Source organism: Pyxicephalus adspersus, chromosome 2, assembly GCF_032062135.1.
Source record: "Pyxicephalus adspersus chromosome 2, UCB_Pads_2.0, whole genome shotgun sequence".
In the NCBI taxonomy this organism is placed as follows: Eukaryota; Metazoa; Chordata; class Amphibia; order Anura; family Pyxicephalidae; genus Pyxicephalus; species Pyxicephalus adspersus.
Window position 1 is genome coordinate 128,608,870 of NC_092859.1, and position 23,179 is coordinate 128,632,048.

Below are 23,179 nucleotides of genomic sequence, written 5' to 3' on the forward strand. Positions count from 1 at the left end.
TTTAAGCTCCTATTGTCCCCTATATATTAAAGTAAAAATGCAGTTACTGTTTCTTCACACCCCCAAACTGAGCATCTGCTGAGATACTCATCTTCAGCTGCTCGTGGATAATAAGTATTGGCAACAGTGAGTGGTACCATCCGCTGTAAAATATTCTAACACTGGTTCTTTAAGAACCAACACAGTGGTGCAGGCAGCTGGCACCTTGGATCTATTTCCGCTGCCAGTCCAAACATAGCTTTATAGATCTGTATGTTCTGTTTACGTCCATCTGCTACTAATGAAGCTGATCCCATCCCTGTTTAGATGAACTTCTTTAGAGATAAATAGGAGCCTTTTTAAAAGATAACTAAAAGAGCAAAAATGTATTGCAGTCTACCTACCCTTAGATATTTATTTTTGTTATATATAAGTACATTTTCTGCAAGTACATATATACATATATTATATGGCTCCTAAATTGAATATTTTGAAATTGACAAAAAATGATGAGAGCCATGTCACTTTGACTGTGTCAGATGCTTATTAAACATTTATGAGTAATATCTGCTGTTTATAGGGCAACCAGTCATCACTGTGTGTATACATGTGTGCGCTCATCCTTTTTTTTAAAGCTATACTAATATATAGAACAAAAGCTTCACATTTTATTATACACATATAAAACCAAATTATTTGAGTTGTTTGATTTATGTTTGCAAATAAAACTTGTCACATATTAGTAGGTCAGTGCTTTAAACATGGCTATCAGGTCAGTTTAATTAAGCCAGTAGTTTAAATGGTAAAGCCTCATCATTGTCTTTTCAGTATTCAGAGTTTTAATGAATACTTATGATTGTAATGTCTGAAAAATGTACATATATATTCACTGTTTATTAGGTTTGAAACGTTTGAGATAAACAGCTTTGAACAGTTCTGTATCAACTATGCGAATGAGAAGTTGCAGCAGCAATTTAATCTGGTGAGTAGTCGCTCATTTAATTTTCTGCTCATCAAGCCTGTAGGCCATCATTGCTTACCTGCTACTAAAACTCAATGGAGCAGGTAAAGTCGGCAATCTGAATCCTCATATGTGTACCAGCTTAGCAAAAGAATTGCAGCATATGTTTCCTCAGTGCACAGCACATGTATAGGATATCTACAACCATGTTTTATAATAAACATATTATAAACATATATAAACAACCCCTGTTTGTTTGTTTTCTGTGTCACTCTTTTGAGATTTTATTTCACTACTGTCCCATAGACCCAACAGGAAGTGAGAGAAATCTCTTCAAAGTAAGAAAAATGTATGTGCCCAAGACATATACCTTTACATAAAAGCATATCCTTTGTATAAACCCTTTGTTACCCAGTTGATTAAATCACAGTCTATGTCAAGGTTATATCTGTCTCGTATATTTTAGGATAATTTCAATAACACATTATTTATGTTTATTTCCATTACCATTTCTTTTTGCTCTTAAGATGTTTTCCACTTGCAATCCCCCAAGCTATCTGATAATGTAAGATGGCATTATTAAGGATCTAAATTTCAATCACATGCCTTTTTTTACTCTTGGAAAAAAGAATCCTTATTCGCCTTCGTTGTTAGGATATGAGCCTCTTTTATGCTAACTGATATACTGAAGTATCTCTTTATGTCAAGTATGCTATTTACTAAGGGCAGTTCTGTCTGCAGTTATTACACTTTCACTTTAACAATTAAAGGAAAAGGAGTTAATAACCCTAGGCTACTACATTTATCTCCTATTCAGTACATTTATAGCATAGCGTATATATATATATATATATATATTTCACTTTCATGTGGTTACTTGACATTAGAGTTCCAGAAATTGGAATCTTCTCTGTTGGTTTTTCTGCTAAGGGTATTTGACACCATACCTGTCTTCCATGAATTTTACCCAAGGCCCACACCTGCATTTTGTAGTATTACATTCCTATGAACACATGTTTCTGCTTTGTGTGCAGCATGTTTTTAAGTTGGAACAAGAAGAGTACATGAAGGAACAAATCCCATGGACTTTAATTGACTTTTATGACAACCAGCCCTGCATCAATCTCATAGAAGCCAAAATGGGTATCCTGGACCTACTTGATGAAGAATGTAAGGTAGGAGGGCCATCTGCTTACAATGTATCACAAGACTAAGAAATCTGATAGACACTGCTCTGGAAAGCCAAAGAAGCCTTCATCTACAGCTGTCATGCTGTGCCATGAATCCAAGTTTATCCATTGCTATATTGATTTAGTGTTGTATTAATTTGATTCTTATTCTGATTTACAATAATTTTGTGACAGAGCAGATGCTAAATACATAGTATTAAAGCTGGTTAAATGCTGGTAAACATGATTGGAATTGGTTCATGGTTTATTCTTTAGCTTTGTTTTGCTTAGTATCAATTACTTTATTATGGTGTATGTACTACACATACACATGACTGAAGAAGTCTCCGCCACATATAGTGTACTAAAAAGCCGCTGCTTTCTAGAAGAGAGTTGCAGAGAGCAGAAGTGACAGTAGAAACAACAGCTGTTGGGCTCCACCAGCTATTCTGAGTTCATGCAACTTTAGTTCTCATTTATTGTATCTATTTCAAGTATATCACGTTTAGGTATTTGAAGTTTTATTTTTGATAAATAATTCCTATGCTTTTGATTTTGCAGATGCCCAAAGGTTCGGATAACACATGGGCCCAGAAATTATACAATACCCACCTCAAGACCTGCCCTTTATTTGAAAAACCACGTTTGTCTAATGTAGCGTTTATTATCAAGCACTTTGCAGACAAGGTAAAAATACAATGTAGTTTAAATCTAGTTAGTCAGTGGTCACTCCAGATTTTTATTTCTTTGATGGGCACACATGGTTCGCTGCAGATAGATGTTTTCATTGGTAGCTTGAGTTGCCAAACACCTCTTGTTAAAAGCCATATGTAGCCCACCATTTAATTACTGGCCATATAAAGAGAATTATTGGCTCAGTGTCAATTGACTAAGGCTACGTACACACGTCAGATGATTCTCGTCCGATTATCGTTTCAGGGCTAGTATCGGACGAGAATTGTATGTACAGGGGCTGTCTGACGTTGTTCGTGGATTTGTCCTGGTGGATCCACGAATGAGGAACAGCCGCAATGCAAGTGAAGAGAAGAGAGCACGGCGGGGTGGCATTCACTTGCCCCCCCCCCCCACCCCCCCACCCCCTTCATAGAACAGAACAAAGCTCATTCATGCATCTTGCAGTCTTTTATTTTTGGAAAGAATTGTGAAAAATCCTTTCCAACGACAAAAGTCTAACCTGTGAACGCCTAAAGAGAGTGGGGGAGAAGTCCTAGCACTAAAAAAAAAAAGAAAGCCATGGTCACTCTGCATAAATGGTATACCACCCATTCCCCTTTCCCATTTTAGGTATGCATCGTGGATATGTTTTGTGTTTTCTGTATGTACATATTTAGGGTTTTATTAGGTGCATTATACTACTCTTTTCTGTGTGTTGTTCAGTATTCCTTATAAGCACTAGAATATAATTCTAGTGATGTGGTGAATCAAATGTACTTTGCATTATCTATGGGATTACTTCATGTCATTCAATCTGCTCCACTAGATGCAAAACCTTATTTTATGGTATGGTTGCTGTGAATTCCAATGTAGGAATTCCTTTCCTACATTGACAACTAATCTGCAACTGGTTGAACAGCATCCATTCTCATACCTCTTTCACTTTAGAAGATTATAGATTACTGGGTGTGAGGGAACAAATTGTGTGTGTTTATGTGTTTTGAGAGTAGGATTAGCCAGTCACCCAAAATTAGATACCCCAAATAATTTGTCATAGGCATGCTATGTCTAAACTTTGACAGCTACAACATACTAAGAGAACAGATGGGCTACCTGTAACTTATTTTTCTTATTGTGCATATTGTTGTGGAAACAAATAACCATTTTTTATCAATATACAAATAAAAAAATCCCAGGGGGGTGTGTTTTTCTATTTAGATAATAAGTAAACAGTGTTTAGTAAAATTATTCTCAGTTAATTATTACTGTAACAATATTAACGTCTTCGTCAGGTTGAATATCAGTGTGAAGGCTTTCTTGAAAAGAACAAAGATACGGTGTTTGAAGAGCAAGTTAAAGTCTTGAAAGCTAGTAAGGTTGGTAAAGCATAATATAGTGAACCTATTAGAAATCTTTTTTTTTTCTGCATCTCCTTTTTGATGTATCTGTATTATAACATCACTTATTAAACATTGTTCATTCACATTGCCTTTCTTTATAACGTGTTAGTTCAACACTGAGATGCAGATATCTTAACATCATCTCAACCAACTGTTTTTTCCTCTACAGATTAATCTGTTTAAATATCATTCTGTGGCCTTGATAGTTACCATCATGTGATATGATGCCTCTCCTCATAGGTAGAGAAGGCCCTCTTGTGGGCCACATATCCACTTGTCAGGCATTTATAAATGTGTTTCTTTCACTGACTTAATGAGTTAGGTAATACCAGGTGTGTACAAAACGTAATTAAATTATTATCATAGGTTGATTACTAATTAGCAGTGCACATCAATTATGTCTATTAATGGAAAACAACTTCTCCTGAAATTAGCAATGTTCCAAACATAGGTCATTTAAATCTGAAAACAATGCATGCAAATGAAAGCTTTGCAAGGTTGTAGCAAAGGTGTAGCTTCTACAGCTATTAATGAATTAAATTTGAACCTCATATCTCAAAGTCTTTACATCTGGTCACTGCTTTGTATAGTAATAAGTATTAAAAGTGTAAAGTTAAAGAATGATGAGGCTGTTACAAAGAGCAAAGTATACTCTAAAGCTGCGTACACATGCTCAATATTTATCGCTGAAAACTAACGACTGTTTTTCTGATAATCACTAACAAAAAAAGTGCACAGCGAAGTTGATGAACAAGGATTGTTGCTGGAAACAAACGACTGTCTCGGCGGATCTGATTGGGCGACGATCATTCCCTATCTATTGTGTGTACGATCGTTCAGTGATCGTGGATGGTCCTGCGATACACTTTCTCCTTTTTATGTCACTTCCTGCATCGTTCAAACAATCGTATCTAGCGTGTGTACATTATTGGTGGATTATATTTGAACAATTGTATCGTTACAGCGTGTACAGAATTGTGCACAATACGATTGTTCAAAATAATCGTTAGTTGTTCGATTATTGCACGTGTGTACCTAACTTAAGAGTTCAATCATATAGGATATAAATGCCTAAAAACACAATAGTAAATAAATTAAGATATGATTTACGGATTTAGGACAAAATTAAAGTGATTCCCATGGCATACAAGTCGCTAGATGTGAACATCACATGCAGATTAATTATAGACTGCCTCCTTCTTTTAGTAATGGTATAACATCATTCCAATTCCATCATTCCATATGTTCAATGATTGTAATTTAAGAACATTGTAACATATTTTTTGCAATATAAAGATCGGAATTTATTGTGTTAAAAAGTTGTTGCAGTTAAAAACAGATTTCACAGTGGTATACATTTTTTTCTCAAATACACAAAGGTCTAGTGTCAGCAGCCTTTGAGCTTATGACAATGGCATCAGTTATCTGCATTTAAACTGCTTTTTAGCCTTCGTTTTGACCTGCTTTATATAGGTCTTGTATTTCTGTAGTATTGTATGGAAATGTAAAATCGAATCAAACTGAACAAACGCCTGTCGACAATATGTCGACAATATGTCAAGGGCATTGGTGCTGTTATGAATACTGTGTATGCACTGCAGTGCTGTTAAATAGTATTGCATACAACTTTAATATTTCATGTAACATACATATCTATCAAACAGTTTATGACTTTCAACAAACCCTTTATTGGTATTATTATTATTTAAACAAAGTTTAAACGTAACTGGCATATTAAGGTGCTCAGTCAGCTCCAACATGCAGAATTTACTTGCTTGTTTTTCAAAGAATGAGCATCCCCACTGACTTCTTTTTTACAGGGTGACATTACTAAATGTGTTTTGTCATCATACTACCCTGAAAGTGCTATGGCAATTTTTTTTTTATTTGTTTTGAGTAAATTTAAAGGTTTTTCCTTATCTGAGGTTTGTCTCCCCCCTCTGGAATGTCATAGTGATTATAACATGAGGTTGAAAGAAGCAGTGTGGCACCAGGTCTGGATTGGAGGATAATACTATACAAGTGGTATAAGACTTTTTTTGTTTTCTTAAATAAAGGTCAGACTATCTGGTAAGTTGGGTGAAATAAGCAAATAAGTTGAATTGTTTGTAAATGTTGCTAATGTTTTATTTCTTTTTCATTCATCATCTGATTACATTGTATTTTCTTCTTTTTTTATTTTTATTCCATGTGTTTAAAAAACAATCATCAGAAGGTAATTTTTCAGGAAGAATCCTGGAATAATTTGTTTTTGCTTGGGAAAAGGGTGGCTGCTTGCAATGGTTTATAAACAGACAATGTGCCGGTTTTCCAGGGGCATGTGCACCACACTAACCACACACTTTAAATGAGTTTGAAAGTGCTATATGAGTCATTTTACTTCTACCTTCAAGCTGAGCTTACATGCTTAGTTTAGTATCTGGGACACAAGAAGTACATAGTATTCCCATTGGGGTCCCTTGTATGTGTCTCCGAAGAGTAACTAAATTCTTATTTTGGTGGTTATATATTTGAAAAAAAAAAAAAAAAAAAAAAAGAACATTTTCAAGGGCCAATACCAAATATTGTGGGATAATAATAATTGGGGTGAAATGTGGGTGCCTGTCTGATTATGTATAGTAGTACTCTAACCTTTTTCGTTTTATAAATGTAACAAACTAAACCAAGATGGTTTGTTTTTCTTTTCCTTTGCTTTTACAATAACTGCATGTAAATATGCTTCTTCTGGGATATATTTAGGTTCTTAAAAACTTTATTTAAATATTCTCATTTTGTACTTTTGTGAACTAATCTTAAGATAAAAATAGACAAGTAAATACTAATATGTTGCCAAGTTTGTTTAACAGTGTTTTAGTTCATCTCTCTGGGCATAGTCATTTTTAGTTTTGTATTTTTTAGTTTAAATTGCTGGCCGAACTGTTCCAAGATAATGAGCAGGCCACAAGTCCCACTTCAGCAACACCCTCAGGACGCACTTTGTTATCTCGAACAGGCCTGCGCAAACCAAAGCCTGAAATATCAAGCAAGGAGCATAAGAAAACTGTTGGCCATCAGGTAAACTTAAAAATATGTTTTAATGGTAGCTTTTTTTGTTGTAGCTTGTCTTTAAAACTGGGTTTTATTTAAAAAGAAAGCACGCATAAGCTTTTGTAGGTCGGTCCATTGTGTAGTTGCAAGGGATTGCATGCTTTTCACACACTTAAGCTGAAAATTCTGTCAGTGGTTAAATCTTTAGCTGCATACAGATGACAAATTGTGCTGAGAAAATATACTATCTAAGTTCGACCCACCTCAAAAGTTTTCTATATTTGTTTATGGTACATTTCAGCAAGGAGAGTCTTTACTTAAAAAGCAGACCCAGGATTTTAGATGCAATGTGTTCTTTAATATTATATTAGGTGACCCTATTAAACCAAGAAAAAACTGCTAAAGGCAGGTTCCTGCAATAGAAGAGCTCTAAAGTCAGTGTCTATGGTGGCCCACATCGTCTTCCTTCCCTCCATTTCAGCACTGCAGCCTTAGAGGCTATGTACATTCTGTCAATGGAAATAATCCTTCGCGATTTGTTCCAGTGACAGATGAACGAACACTGTATAGCGGTGTACACACCGTGCTATTTTGTTCTATGAAGATGATAAAGGATGAGCGAAACATTTCCAGATCAGTTGTTCATTGATCTTCATGGGAAAATCAATATACAATATTAGGGGACCTCTGCACACGTCAGAATTTCCCCCAAGACAAAAGCAGTCATGCTTTTACATTGATTTGATCAGTGTACGCATTTCAGCATTTACCATTTTTAAGTGTGTGAGATGTATTTTTTCCATCCTTTGACCCCTATATCAGACTACAACTCATTAGTAGGACAGTATAAATGGAGAGACACATTGCTGGTTTTGGTAGTAAAGGAGGGACTATGTAGGATAATATCAAGCGAGTTTTAGCTCCTCAAGTAACAAAGCAAGTACATGCATTTTTTTTTACTGACTACCATTTCTGCCTAGGTGCTTTCTGCCTGGTCATGTTTTCCCTTTGTCTTTTTAATATCTCTTCAGTGTTGATCCCAGAAATGTTTTTAGGCTGGATGGCAAGAAATTGTAGGTGGGTGGCAGCCACCGTATAGTGACCCAACTCTTCAGTAACCACCCAAAAACAGCTGAGTAGTTACTGAAAAGTGCCTGATGGTGCGCCCAGCTAAAAGGGGCTGGAGAAAACACTATTGTTAGTAATAAAGGAAATGATTGGCAACCCTAGAGCCAGAAAAATACATAATTGATTGCAGGGCACCTAAATACAGAGACCACAAAGGCCTGTCAAGTATTGGTGTTATGTGCTCACCTAATTAGAAGGGTAACATCCTGATCCATAAGCCAACTTATAAACATTGGGGCATGGAAATTTAAATTATAGCAGTTACCGCTAGAAACCATTGAGGTTCAATTTACATCACGTTTCCTTGCTTCATCAATCACATTATTATGAAATACAAACATCATTCTTATCCCTTCCATGAATACCACAGGTAAATATGTAAACTCCTCTGACAATCTGATAATATGCACTATGCAATCAATCCTAAATTAACAAAAATTATCATATTTATGAGTGACTTTGGACAGAATGTCATTAGGAAATTAATAGGGCAAAGTTTTTGAGGTTTTTTTTGTATTTTTGTCAATTGTTTAACCATTATAATGAAACTGAAACTACTTTTTGTGTCATTATTTACATTTCAAATAGTTATATTCGTCAAAATGATTGTAATACCGATCAAATATCAAACAAGAACGTGGGTGTGTAAAATACTTGTCAATTGTATAGATCCAACTAAAAATAAAATTGCATAGTGTATGCCTAGCATGGGATTGACATTATTATTTTGTATATTGTAATGTGTGATTTCCTGTTCACTGTTTTGTGAAGCTATATTGTTATATTTCAGTTTAGGAACTCTCTGCACCTGTTGATGGAGACCCTGAATGCCACAACGCCACATTATGTGCGCTGCATCAAGCCAAATGACTTCAAGTATCCATTCACGTATGTAGATCATATTGATATCTGAAACTACCTTAGTGTTTGCTAAACAACGTGACAGTTTTTACTTTTTTATTAACTAGTATTTATACTTTTTCTTTTTAAACCTACAACATAACATTTCCACTACATAATGCAGCACTGAAAATTTTATTTCAGCAGTAAAGATGGCTGGCTCTTTTGCTTTGCCATCATTGCTACTAATTGTCAATCAGAAAGCACCAACAGATCTGTAAACAGCAGAACTTTGCAGGTGCTTTGCCTTCAGAATTAGCTGTTTTCTTCTTTGGAAAAATGCTGACTCTCCATTAAGACGTCAGAGCTGCATTTCCATGTAATATGCTTTATGTATGCTTTCAACATCTTTTTTGTGTTATCCAACTTTAGTGAAAGGAAAAATGTAGCAGCTGGTTGATGGTTGTGGGTGATAATAAACCATTTATGGTTGTCTCGATATATCAGTGTTTCCCAACCAAGGTTCAGCTGAACCCTATTAACCTCAGAGGTTGTTAGGGGTTCCTTGAACAATGAGCAGTTTGTGACACTCAGGTCGGTGTAAGTGACACCAATGAACATTTTGGCTATCTATAAGGGTGACATTCTTCTTACTGGCCAACAATGTAAGAGACATTCTTCCCACAGACCATCACACTAATGTACTGTGAGCTGTGGATAAAGTAATTATAGCAGGGGTTCCCGGGAGACCTGGAAGTTTTGACAAAGGATTTCTCTATATTATAAATCGCGAAACACAGTTCTATTTCACTTGAGTATGGTTTCCATTCTGTTCACTAATTTCAGATAAATATATTTAGGGTCTGAATAAAGACTACAAACACTCTCTATGGTTCAGTCTAGCTAGACAGACATGCTACTGCAACCTCGGAATACACATTCCATTCCATTCCATAGCATACACATTACATTCCAATTCTTTTAAAACTAGCAGAAAAAAGTATGAGTGTGTAAAGTAATTTACTAAACCTAAAAAAACTTTGCTAGCACTTATTCCAGCTTGCCTGAAAAGTTTGTAATGATTTGAAAATAAGGAAAAATAATTACTAGGTCTTTTAATTTGGTTGTCTTTTTAATTACTGTCCCCATTTCCTGCTTGCAGCCTACTGAGAAAAATACTTGCCTTCATCTCTTTACAGGCAATATGCACTTTGTGGTAGCAACTTGCACTCTTTCCACTAAAACTGTTCCTGCCACGCATGTACAGGAAGAAGATGTCCTGGTGTGGGACAGTTTTGGTGGAAAGGTAATGGAGTACCAGTAAGGACCGACCACAAATATCAAGAGACCACAAACTTCAGGAGAATGGAGATATACACCTGCATATATAACAAGTACAAGCTATGTCACTGGAGGAAAAGACGATCTGTCCCAATGATGCTTACAGTCTGAGAAATAGAGGAGCATAGTATACAATCAGTAGGGGAATGGAACTTTAACTAATTATTGATGGTTATGTGATACAGTGAAAATAGGCTAGTTTCAAGAAGTAAGTAGTCAGAATGTGTTTAAATGTATGTGAAGATCAAGCCTAATAAGATGGGGGATTTCAGAGAAGGGGAGCCCTAGAAAAATCTTTGGGTTGTTCATGCAAGGATGTTATATGTTGGTAAGTCATTAATAGATCATTGGGGGAACAGAGAGTGCAGATATGATGTGTTTGTGTATAATAAAGGTCAGAAAAGTATGCAGAAAAGGAACAGTTAGAGGGTAAATTAAGTCAGTATAGAAATCTGCAGAGAAGAGAAGCAGTGAGAAGAACATAAATCTAGTTGCATTAGGTTACTGCATAAACAGAAACACTTGTTACATTGTGCTATTTATTGGCTTTTAAACATTTCTTTACAAACAGAGGATTTTGTTTCATAGACATTAGAAGCTATACTGTGTGGTCAAGGGACCTCTGCAATTTGTGGTCACTATACTGAACTATACAAGACACATAATTTTAAAATAAAAAAAACTTTGAGAATAGGTTTGCTGGTAAGGTGGTCCCATCCTCCTAAAAGGTACCATAACACAAGCCCCTCCAAGACACCCCAAAACTTCTAGTGGGCATCTTTAACATATGCTACAAACCAGAAAAATGCAGACAATGCTGTGAATACATGTGCAGGGAATGTGCAGATAGGTGAGAAATTCATTAAACTTTGGGAATTTGAAGTACCATAGAAAAGCGCAATGCTGCTGTAAAATGTGTCCATTGTTTTCCATTGTTATGTATGAGCTAGTGTGGCCATTCACAAAAGTCAGAGCAGGCTTGAATGAATGTAGCTGAGCTGCAAGCATTATCTTTACAAAGTCTGTTTTCATAAAATCTATGAAGAACCCTCGTGATCTTATATGACTATCATATTAACTGATTTGGACACTGATGTGGTCTTGTAGATATGACCTACTTTCTACTGTTGTTTTCTGTCTTGGTAGTACCAGGGCAAACAGTAAAAATAAAAATTATTTTAAAAACTGCAGTTTGTGTGCTTCAGGCATTTGTTCTTCTGGTAAAGGTTTCTGGTTCTATTTTTATAAGGTTTGATTCTAAACGGGCAGTCCAGCAGCTGCGTGCATGCGGTGTATTAGAAACTATCCGTATTAGTGCTGCCGGATTCCCCTCCAGGTAAGTCGCTGAATTTGTTGGTGGTTTTCTCTAGTTTGCAGAGCTGCATCAAGGATGTAACATAGCCTTTTCTGTATCCTAGGTGGACATATCAAGAATTTTTCAGCAGATACAGGGTTCTGATGAAACAGAAAGACATCCTTAGTGACCGAAGGCAAACCTGCAAAAATGTTCTGGAGAAGCTTATTGTGGTTTGTTTTATTCTTTGAACTATTCTTTGAACTATGTTACATACTAAAAATGCTCTAAAGTTGACTTCCATGACTTCCAAAAAATATATACAGTGTGTATGTGTGTGTGTATATGTATATATATATATATATATATATATATATACATACACACATATATATTTCTGAGGAGGGAGGTTCATCTCTGGAGCAGCATACACATGCTGATAGATAACCTGCTGAACATAGGAAACACTGTTTCCTATGCTGTCTGGTATTGAACTGTATGAATGATAAAGCTGGATATACAAAATGAAAATCCCATTGGCAGAAAAAATCATACTCATGGGTATTTCTACTGTGCTTTTAGGTATACATCTAGAATTATTATTTTTTAAGTTAGTTATCACTTCATCACATCTGTCCTCATGGGACCTGTTAGTGTAGCTGGCACTCAGAATTCACATACATACAGTGTTTTTTCTTTCCTTTCTATTGAGATACCTGCATTGCAGGTAATTCATCTGGCTTAACTGTTCAACAGCCAAAATATTCCCAGAAGGCTATTGTGCCTATGGTCAATCAATGTTTTACCTACCTCAGCCTCCAGTAGGCTATCTGTCCCTACAAAGTAATTTGAGCTGTTCATACTATAGTATCATATACCATATTAGGTGAATATTGTCAGAGGATTTGGGTCATTTTCAGGTTCCATTCAGTGTGGAAAGTTTGGTGTTTACTTGATATCCACTATTGGCTATTAAGTTAGTTTATTAAAGCTGCAAGCTTTTATAACATCTTGGGATTTTTTGTCAGCTATTATACTGAAAACTTAGGAAAGAGACAAATCCAATCAGTTTTCCATTTTCATATTTTCCATTAATGCCCTAATTTTAATATAATGTTTTATAGATTATTTTGCTTTTTTCTGTGATGTCAGCGGGAAGACAAAAAAATTAAAACTTGCCACCCAATAATCTTTCTATAACAACAAGAGAATATTTTTTGAGGCCCCGGGGCACATTGAGAGGAGAGACCTTTTTGAGAAACAAGTAACATAGAAGATCCAGACATTTAGGAGAAAAGTTTCTAGGGAGGGCAATCCAGTATGGCAAAGTCTGTTGATATTTGACTTCTTACAGACATGGATATGAACTAGCATGAACTTGGGTTTTGACTAGCTTTCCAAAGCAGGAGAGTTAATTGGAATCTTTCTCATTATTAAATTCACATTTATTTATAAGGCTGGAAACAGTTTGTTTATTCCTACATTAGATATGCCTTACGTTATATTTTGTTAGATTTCTGCATAGATAACATGTATAATGCATTGACCTAGTTATATTCTCTTGCTATTCCTCCTTTTGATCAATCATGGCTTACCAGATACATGATATCAATACATCTTCTACATTTTCTACTTTCTCAAAAATCAGGACCAAGACAAGTACCAGTTTGGAAAGACAAAGATTTTTTTCCGTGCTGGACAAGTGGCCTATCTAGAGAAAATAAGAGCGGACAAGCTCAGGATGGCCTGCATTCGAATCCAGAAAACAATCCGCAGTTGGCTAATGAGAAAGAAGTACTTGAGAATGAAAAAGGCAGCTATCAATATTCAAAGATATGTCAGAGGCTATCAAGCAAGATGGTGAGAACAAACATTGTTTTTTGGCTTAATAATAAAAATATAATTTATGATTGTGCTTTAATATAGTTTTTATTTCCTAACATCTTATATATGGACATTAATTATAAACTTCTTTTTAAAGCCTTGCCCAGTTTCTACGCAGAACCAGGGCAGCAATCATCATACAGAAGTTCCAGAGGATGTATGTGGTTCGGAAAAGATATCGGCATATACAGTCAGTTACGCTTTCTCTTCAGACTTACCTCCGAGGCTACGCAGCAAGGAAAAGGTTTCAAGAGGTAATAAATCTACATAGGCTACAATGAAATTCTGTTTTTATTTATTTATTTAGTTAAGCTATGGTGAATAAGATAGATATGCACTATATAAATCGCACTGTCGATTTGGGATCGATTAGCAACTCCACACAAACTCTGTTCCAAATAAATAGACAAGACATTTGCTAATGTAACTTTTCATTTCAAAAGGTCCTGCATTAATACCTGAAACATTTTATTTGACATTCAGTTTACATTGAAAAACCCCTTACAGCTGATTTCATGGTCTGTTACTTCATTTGGATATTTAAGCATTGATAAAGCCAATACATTATTATGAACATAAAAAAGCTCAAAGATCTGCAGCTTAAACAGTCAACTGTTATGTGTCACTAATGCGTTTCTTCACCAACTTTAGATGCTCAGGATACACAAGGCAACCATCATTCAGAAGCATGTCCGTGGCTGGCTAGCTCGTGTGTCTTACAAGAGAAGTATGGAAGCCATAGTCTACCTTCAAAGCTGCTACCGCAGGATGATGGCCAAGAGGGAGCTGAAAAAACTGAAAATCGAGGCACGCTCTGTCGAACACTACAAGAAACTCAACGTTGGTATGGAGAACAAAATCATGCAACTGCAGCGTAAAGTTGATGATCAGGTATTGAATCTTGTTTGTTTGAGCCTCTTCTGAGTGTTCATCCTTTTGTATCCATTTAGTATGGTTCAGCTAGTGATGTTCTTCTACTAAACTGTTATAATAATTCACTTTGTGTGCAGAACAAGGAGAACAAGTCCTTACTAGAGAGACTGACCCACCTAGAAATCACATACAGCACGGAGAAGGATAAGTTGCGCAGTGATGTAGGCCGCCTTAAACAGTTTGAGGAGGAGGCTAAAAACTCTGCTAACCGATTGAATACTCTGCAAGATGAACTTGCCCGGCTTAGGAAGGAGCTGCAGCAGACACAAACTGAAAAGAAGACCATTGAAGAAAATGCAAATATATATAGGACAGAGACTGAGAAGGTAGGTTTCAGTCAATCTTTATAAATCCTGAATGATGTGTCTAAAAGAATAAAAGACAACCGATGGGTAATCATTTCTTGTTGCTTGGGCAGGTTTTGAAAAAAAGAATACAGTGCACACAGACAGTCATAATGCCTTTTTTTTTTTTTTTTAGCTCATATGGGTCCTGGAGTTTTAAAGGAAGTTTACAATATATAAGGGATTATGAGGGAAACTACATCATAACTGTATCTTTAATGAAAAGATGACAGATTTTAGAACCCATTTGGCATGATAGTAGGGGAGCACTTGTCAATGAACCTAAAACTGTGATAATAACATATTGATGAATGGTTTTTAAAACCAAACCCTTGAATAAAATATTTCTGCGTAATGCGTTGTCTAAGCTATATATCAACAGTAGATCTCATAGGATTGTGGTTTAGCAACAGTCAATGGTAATTTGTATGGTAATGGACAGTGGTAATATGTTTTTCTATCTCTGAACCCCAATGGGTGTGTAGGGGTGTCCAGCAGTGTATATTAGTACATAGTTCCAATTTGTCCCTCACCGTGAACAGTAAACCCAGTAAACTATTAAAAGCGTTGGAAGAACTAGGGTATCTAATAGTTTAAAATTAAGCAGGATTCTTTTGTTTTACAGTTGGTTTCTGAGCTTAAAGAGCAAAATGCATTATTGAAAAACGAGAAGGAGGAGCTGAACTTCCAAATTCAGGAACAGGCTAAAAGGATAACTGGTAGGTACCACGGGAAGTCTGGTAGCACTTAAAGCAGACCCATAGTCAAAATTGTCCCACATTTTCTTAGATTTTCAACATCAATATAACTTCTACTTCTGAATCCTTATCTGAAAATTTTAACCTTGCATAATTTCATTATCCCCCTGCAGTTGATCTTTCTGGCTTATAATATATGAAATGACAGCAAAAACAAAATGGTTTATTTCTCATATGTACAACTCTCCTTACAAACAGGACATGACCTGATCATTGAATATGGTTTCCAGAACTATTGTACTGTGAAAATTGTGTTTTACATAGATGGCTTTGGGACAGCTGCAGATAGGATAATATATGGGCAATAAAGAGAGATAGATTTCCAGGGTGAAGGTGAAGAAAAAAATAAACTGAACAAACATATAAAAATAATTGCAGAAGGTGGAGTGGATACTATCTTCCCCAAATTCACCTTTTCATTATGCTATGCCTTGTTTTGGATTATTGTTGATTTTATTTCTGTGTTTCTTGTAGAGGATATGGAGAAAAAACATCTGCAAGCAACAAAGGAGGTTGAGCTTGAGCTAAATGATGAGAGGTCGAGGTACCAGAATCTGCTGAACGAGTATAGTCGCTTGGAGGAGCGTTATGATGACATAAAGGAGGAAATGAGCACCATGGTGGGTTGGGGTAAAATTAACAATCGGAAGGGTATCATGGAGTATATTTGTGTTCCTTTCTAATAAAACTAATGTTGTAGACCATTCCAAAACCGGGACATAGAAGAACGGACTCCACCCACAGCAGCAATGAATCAGAATACACCTTCAGTTCAGAGATTACAGAATCGGAAGACCTAACTTTCCGGAATGAGGTAAGATTGAAGTTCAACAAATAAGGTCAGCCCTGAGTTTTTTTCAATTCCAGCATTCATTACCTGTGTTTTCAGACTTGTTTTTGCCAAGTGAGAACCTTTCATCTTTTAGGATTTAGTTCTGAAAACAGTCTGCTGAAGTGGGATTGCAAAGCCCAAACAGCCAGCACTGACTCATTCTGCTTCAAGCAGACTTTTGTGAACAGACATTCCTCCTTTAATATTTATAATTTTTTTGGAGTATTGATGAAAGGATGTCTTCTGCCTATGTAAAGGCAAAATAAATCTTCTTTGAAATACCTTATTACAGCCACTTCACTTTAACACTCTAAGATAAAAACAAACACTCAGCAACAGAAATGCACACAGAACTTAGTTTTTAGAAGTGAGTGCCTATGACCTTTAATCTATCCTTCTCAAAAATTGATGAAAATTAATATAGTGGTAAAGTGGTAACTACATGCTCAATCATCCAATAATGAATGTGGATCTATGAGCAGAATGAAACATACCTATATGTAGTCTCCCACTAGCATTACAAAGCAACATTGTTCGTTGCTTTAGCATATTTACAGGGTATCATTTATTCGCATTTATTTTGAATAATTAATAAGCACCTGTAGCAGAGTATGATGTCTTCCAACTTTGTTGATGCCACTTTTGATTGACATTATATAAATAAATTAAAAAAAAAATCCTATTCTGAATGCTTGTATTACAGGTATTTTTCCTTATAGTTACCAGAATTCAATATTTTTTCATTATAGTGATCATTTTAAGCAATGTCTCCACTATCTAGACCTTAATATATACTTTTGTTTTCTCCTGCACAAGATAATGCATTTTATAAAAGTAATTTTTATTTTATTGTAGTCTTCACAAGGATTAAAAGGAATTGATATTTTTTTACAACTGCTCTAATGATTTGTAGGGACATTGACAATTGGGTTTCCTTGGGTTCACTATGATCAATTTTCAGATATTTACTGGCATGAAAATGTGTTACTATCTACTACTGAGCTTATCATTGTAAAAATAACACCATTCTGAACCCTGGCTAACTGAGTTTATGCCCCTTTGTGTCAATTTTGGATATTACTTAGGAACCAGTTGATAAGAAGGCTCCTCTGGACATGTCCCTGTTTCTCAAGCTGCAGAAACGTGTAAAGGAGTTGGAACAAGAAAAACAAATTTTGCATGATGACTTGGATAAAAAGGAAGAACAGCTCATCAAGGCCAAAAGTCAGGTATGCGAGTCTTACAGTGAGGGAGAATCACTCATAATGGGTAGCTCAGTGCAGTCATGGGACATTTTTAGACTTTGTGTGTATGACCAGAATAGGCTGGAGCTTATTATTGTATTTTCTTTAATATTACATGTATTTATTTTTTTGTTAAAGACTACAAAACACAAAAAAACAAAACTGTAATATATTGCAACTCTCCAGTCTTTACATATAGTGGCTGAGTGGGATTTATTTTTTCAGGCTAATAACATTTTTTTCCCCACAAATATGGAAAATACATGTTGCTTTTTTCTTCCTAAGAGATGACCTGGAAGCATAAAACAATGTCATCCTATTCTTGCTAACTACAATTAAACATTTTATTTTTCAAATATAGGGCCTGATTTATTAAAGCTCTCATTGCTTGAGAAGGTAGACTAACATGGGAGAACCCGGGTGATCCAGCAATTGATTTTTTAAAAATCATTTGCTATTAGTTGGAAAATGTTTTCAATCCTGAGCTAGATTAATTCCAGGTTTTCTTGATCACTCATGTCTTATCTTCTCCAGTCTTGGAGAGCTTTAAAAATAAGGCCCATAGAGATGAGCAAAAATTATGTTTTTTTAGTGACAACCATAGCTCCCCCTACAGTGGAAGAGTGAATGTAGCCATCCATGGGACAGAAGTATGGTATTTATAGAATAGCCAGGTGACAATAAAGACAAAAAAAGAAAACAAATGCATTCATCATATCTAAGGGTTGATAAGCTGCCATATATAAAACTTTTCTTTTAGGGTTTAGATGGTATTTAGATAATTTCCCACATGAATTAGGGTACTGAACCCTGAACTAATAAAAATGCACTTTTTACATGAACTGCTTAACACTGAAGGAAGACACTTGATTCATTTTATATGCAGTGCAGGTATAGGTTTACTAAAACTCTATTGTCATGAACAGTCATCTGAAAAAAATTAAGATTTCCCAAGTGTTCTACAGAATGTATTATGCATAAACATTTTGACAAATTAATACGTTCAAATTTATGTTCAGAATCTTAAAATGGTTGTGATTTTTCAGGAGGAGGCAAGGTCACCCATCCGAGGTACAGAACTGGAATATGAATCTCTTAAGGTAATGTCAAAATACTTTTTAAATCAAAGAGTCATTCCTAACTCCAGCTGCATTTCCACAACATTTATGCAAAGAAATAAACAGCCAAGTGTTTTGTATCAGTTTTCCTTGACTAGAAAACACATTATCACCACACAATTAACATATTTTAAAGTTGACGTTTTTAGGCTTTAATATCTTTTTTGTTGTCTCTTCAGCGTCAAGAACTGGAATCTGAAAACAAGAAGCTGAAAAATGAGTTGAATGAGCTCAGGAGAGCTATTACAGAGAAGGCCTCCACAGACCCCACTGGTCCTGGGGGTCCAGTCTACAAGGTGCTCCTAGAACAGATGACTTCAGTCAGCGAAGAACTGGAAGTGAGAAAAGAAGAAGTGCTTATTCTCAGATCGCAGCTAGTGAGCCAAATGGAAGCCATTCCACACAAGGTAATACACAATGGCGTAACAACCTATATGAAGCTCCAGCTAGTTTAGCCTAATAAATGTCAGAAATCATATACGAACAAATCATTTTTGGCCATTTCACAGCCAGCAGGTTTGCATTTTATAGCCAATATGGTGAATGTATTTCCAACTAGACTTCAAAAAACAGTGGAGAATTACAATTGGAGCCTATTTGTAGGCGACTAGACCTTCTAGATTGATGCAGTTTCCAAAAGATGTGTCACAGACTGATCAGTTTAGGATACCTGCTTTCCTATTCATTACCAGACGTACATGTTTCTATAAAAATAAAATTAATTTTGTAAATTACATAATGAATTATTTGGTTTTACTAAAGTTACCATAAGTTTGAGAGCAGGAAGCTGAAAATGTAGTTTAGGACTCTTACCCCCCCTAGCGGTATTCCCGAGTGTGACTCGGGGTGGACTTTCTAGGCAAAAATCGGTATTCCTGAGTCACACTCAGGGTCGCTTTTAACTAAAAAGAAAAAACCCATTTATCTTGTTTTGTTGCTGTCCCCCAGCGTCCTGCTGGTCCCCGCAGGTCCTGGGGACACGTCCTCCTCCTCTGATCTCCAGCCGCACAATGCAGCGACGATCTCCGGGGTTTCCCGGTGATGTCAGTGCGGGCAGAAGGATCGACGGGAAATTCAAATAATTTTGAGTCCAATACAAAGAAAAATTCATATAATAAATATATATAATTATATTAGGCCATAAATATATTATTAGGTTTGGAAAGAGTTGGAAAGAGTTTACAGCTATGTAGGTAAGATGTCTATTTACTTCCTGAGCTATGCATGTAAATATTCTCCTAGGTCTAGCACACGTGATTAGATCCACTGTCAATTTAGCACTTGGTAACCTATCAGTCAGAAATACGAAAACATGTCTCTCACACACGTAATGTTTTTCCTCATTAAATTGTGGGCTGGGCATGAGTTGGACCACACAAAAGATGGAAGCTCATAATCAGATTTGCTCAGTTGTATTCTAGACATAAGATGTGTTGGCCAAGTACACATGCTATCTGTTCAGGTCTGATCAAGCATTGTTCACTTAATGCCTCAGTCAGCTATTAAATAAACTTCAGATTTAATCTTTGAGTTAGGGCAAAATCATGTTTTTTGGGCCTTAACTGTCAGGGGGATAAGTGTTCCCCTTTTATTATTTCCTCTCTATTCTTGCTCAGTAGTCAACATAACAAACAGACAGATTAGTCTCCCAGATACCCTTGGTATATAAATGTTCCTAGGATATAAATGCTGGGGTATTTATTACACTGGTACGCTCAGGAAACAGCCTTGATAGGCTTTGAAATATCATCAACATGCAACACAAGTGCGGTTGAATGTTACTAACTACTACTGGAGATACCAATACTAGGTACTCTAATTTACCCAATATTTTTTTTTATAGTTTTGTTTTTTTTTAGTAATGTCCTAAGGTCAAGAGGGTAAAACAGTCCCTTTATGATAGGTTAAAATCGTCTAAACAACTGCTGAACTGTTAAAGAGTAGCACAATATTAGTTCATTATGCAATGTTCTTTCTGAGAAGACATGACTGATTTCCTGATTTCCTTTTTGTTTTTCTTTTTTATTTGCTCAACAATTTTGTGGTTATAAAGAACGATAAGGTAACAATCCTATTGCTGGCTTAGCTGTATGCATGCAATGCAATAACCTATTGTGCTTTTATTAAACCACAAAGCCAAGCTAAATTAACAAGTTGGTATTATTTGCTGCATACCCTGCAATTAATTTAAGGCTATCCATTAAATAATGTCCTTGATTCATCTGTGTGCTGCTGAGTCCCTTGCTTTTTGTGCTTCTGTAATACATTTGTCATGTAAAACCTCAAGAAAATTAATGACAAACTATCCATTGTTATTTACTAGGCAGACCCTATAAAATAAGTCATCTTCTTTTAGTTGGCTTATACTAAAAATGTGCATTACATAACCCTGGTTAATCCCAAAGTCTCACTACCCTTATCCATAATATATATTGGTGGCTCCCAACATCTTCCTTGTGTATTTCAAGTTCCTGTTAGATCTGTGGTCCCATATTGTCTCCTTTTGATTTGATGAACTGCTAAGGAAAGCCTTGGCTCTCTATTACCAATGTTTTTGCAAAATACAGGGAGTAGGTACCATTAGGTATGTCAGGGTGGTAAAAAAGGACAGGATACATCAAGAAGTGCCTTTCCAGCTACAATGACCCAGCTTTCTGCTGTAACATCAGGGTTTTAGAAGTATGTAACCCAGCTGCTCTGGAACTAGTGATATTCCTGCTAGTTGGGCATCCCATGACTTAAGAGAATTATTTTACCTGGTTGGCTTCAGTTTTGTGATTGATCTTTGCAACTAGGTTATTACGTTATCACCAAATAAATGGTAGTAAACCATTTTTCCAAAGATGATTTGTATTGGAACTGGGAGGATGTTGAGAGGTGGGGTGCAAGCTGGTGAAGTCTGCTTGTATTTTATAAGATTTAATTATGTAAAGATACAAATTTGTTTTCTGCTTTAATATAGGGTCACCCCTACATTTTTATAAATAACAGAAAACCTATAAAAAACACAGAGCTTTATTACTTTGCACATTATTTAAACAGAGGCTGATTGAATACCAGGCTTTGTAACATGAAGACTTCAGATGATAGACAAAGCCATCCGTTCTAGATCACCTTGATAAAATATAAACATATACATTTTGCTTTGTTTTAGGACACAATGACTGAAACATTGCCTATCTCTGAGGATATTCAGAAGATGAAAGACCGAAGGGAAATTGCACAGGCATATACAGGCATGAAAGAAACCAACAGGTATGTTATACTGATATTGACTTCATTTACAGTAGGATTCTGCGTTGGTTTGTACGCTGATCAACAATATCTTCTTTTAGATCTGTGTGTTCGTGAAATTCAGTCTGCAGGGTTTATACTGTATTTACAACCTTCTTTTACAGCTTCCAAAATAGAGAGCGCTTCCACATTATTAGAATATGCTATGGTTTGTCATATTAGAAAGATAAGTATGTTGCAAGTGTTCTAATTTGAGTACAAGAGCACAAGCATGTTCCTTTGAGTACCCCACATGTTAGGAGGAAACCAGGCCCAATCCCAAACTACTGTATGAGAGACTGGTAATTAATTATAATTGGTTTACTTGGGACAACTTAAACAAAACTATAAACCCTCTTCTCCACACTCCCCCACCCCCTCGGTCAACTGTTATTTTTTTTTTATTTGGTTGTTTTTTTGTTTTTTTTGTAATTTTACCATTCCTGGTTTTTTAAACCTTTTTTTGGACCTTTTTCATATGTTTTACAGCAAATTAAGCCAATTCTTTTTCCCCTTGAAAGGTGGTATAAAAAAGTGACTTTGTAAATGTAATACATTTGGGGAATTACTTTTATTAAAGTTGAACTTTTAACAACTTTACATATTTAGATTTCTATTGTTCTTGTTATCAAATATTTCTGCATTTATCATGGCCCATTCGTGTTCTGTTTGTTTTTTTTATGTGTCTGTATTGTTGTTAAATTTTCATTTAAAAGCAAACCAGTGATAAGTGAACTACAGAGGCTACCATTCCTGACTTTACAAAAATCCTGACTGCTTGGCCAGCTTTAGCCTACTTACCTGGATCAAGTATATATCAAATAAAATAATGTGTGTACCAGAATTCCTGATCTGTATGCCTGTTAAGGTCAGGTATTCAAAGTATTACACAGCTAGGTAATAATAGAAGGAGGTCAGTAATAGCAGCCTCTGTTTTTCCCTTTTTGTCAGGTTTCCTTAATATTTCATCTCCTTTCCA

The 23,179-nt window shown here is 35.7% G+C and overlaps 1 protein-coding gene across 7 annotated transcripts in view; it reads left to right on the plus strand.

The window, feature by feature from the left end:
- Positions 1–23,179, plus strand: part of MYO5A (myosin VA) — a 105,785-nt gene that overhangs the window by 60,655 nt on the left and 21,951 nt on the right. For 4 of the 7 annotated variants that reach the window (XM_072402366.1, XM_072402368.1, XM_072402369.1 and 1 more), the window contains exons 11-30: positions 880–961; positions 1,975–2,115; positions 2,671–2,796; positions 4,077–4,160; positions 7,083–7,238; positions 9,130–9,227; positions 11,770–11,856; positions 11,939–12,047; positions 13,463–13,674; positions 13,796–13,952; positions 14,350–14,589; positions 14,709–14,957; positions 15,601–15,694; positions 16,208–16,353; positions 16,434–16,547; positions 17,651–17,794; positions 18,856–18,909; positions 19,107–19,334; positions 20,981–20,989; positions 22,082–22,182. In XM_072402366.1, coding sequence (XP_072258467.1) covers positions 880–961; positions 1,975–2,115; positions 2,671–2,796; positions 4,077–4,160; positions 7,083–7,238; positions 9,130–9,227; positions 11,770–11,856; positions 11,939–12,047; positions 13,463–13,674; positions 13,796–13,952; positions 14,350–14,589; positions 14,709–14,957; positions 15,601–15,694; positions 16,208–16,353; positions 16,434–16,547; positions 17,651–17,794; positions 18,856–18,909; positions 19,107–19,334; positions 20,981–20,989; positions 22,082–22,182 — 2,631 coding nt within the window. The remainder of the gene's footprint in view (positions 1–879; positions 962–1,974; positions 2,116–2,670; positions 2,797–4,076; positions 4,161–7,082; positions 7,239–9,129; positions 9,228–11,769; positions 11,857–11,938; positions 12,048–13,462; positions 13,675–13,795; positions 13,953–14,349; positions 14,590–14,708; positions 14,958–15,600; positions 15,695–16,207; positions 16,354–16,433; positions 16,548–17,650; positions 17,795–18,855; positions 18,910–19,106; positions 19,335–20,980; positions 20,990–22,081; positions 22,183–23,179) is intronic. The other 3 variants (XM_072402367.1, XM_072402370.1, XM_072402371.1) reach the window with 1 other exon arrangement.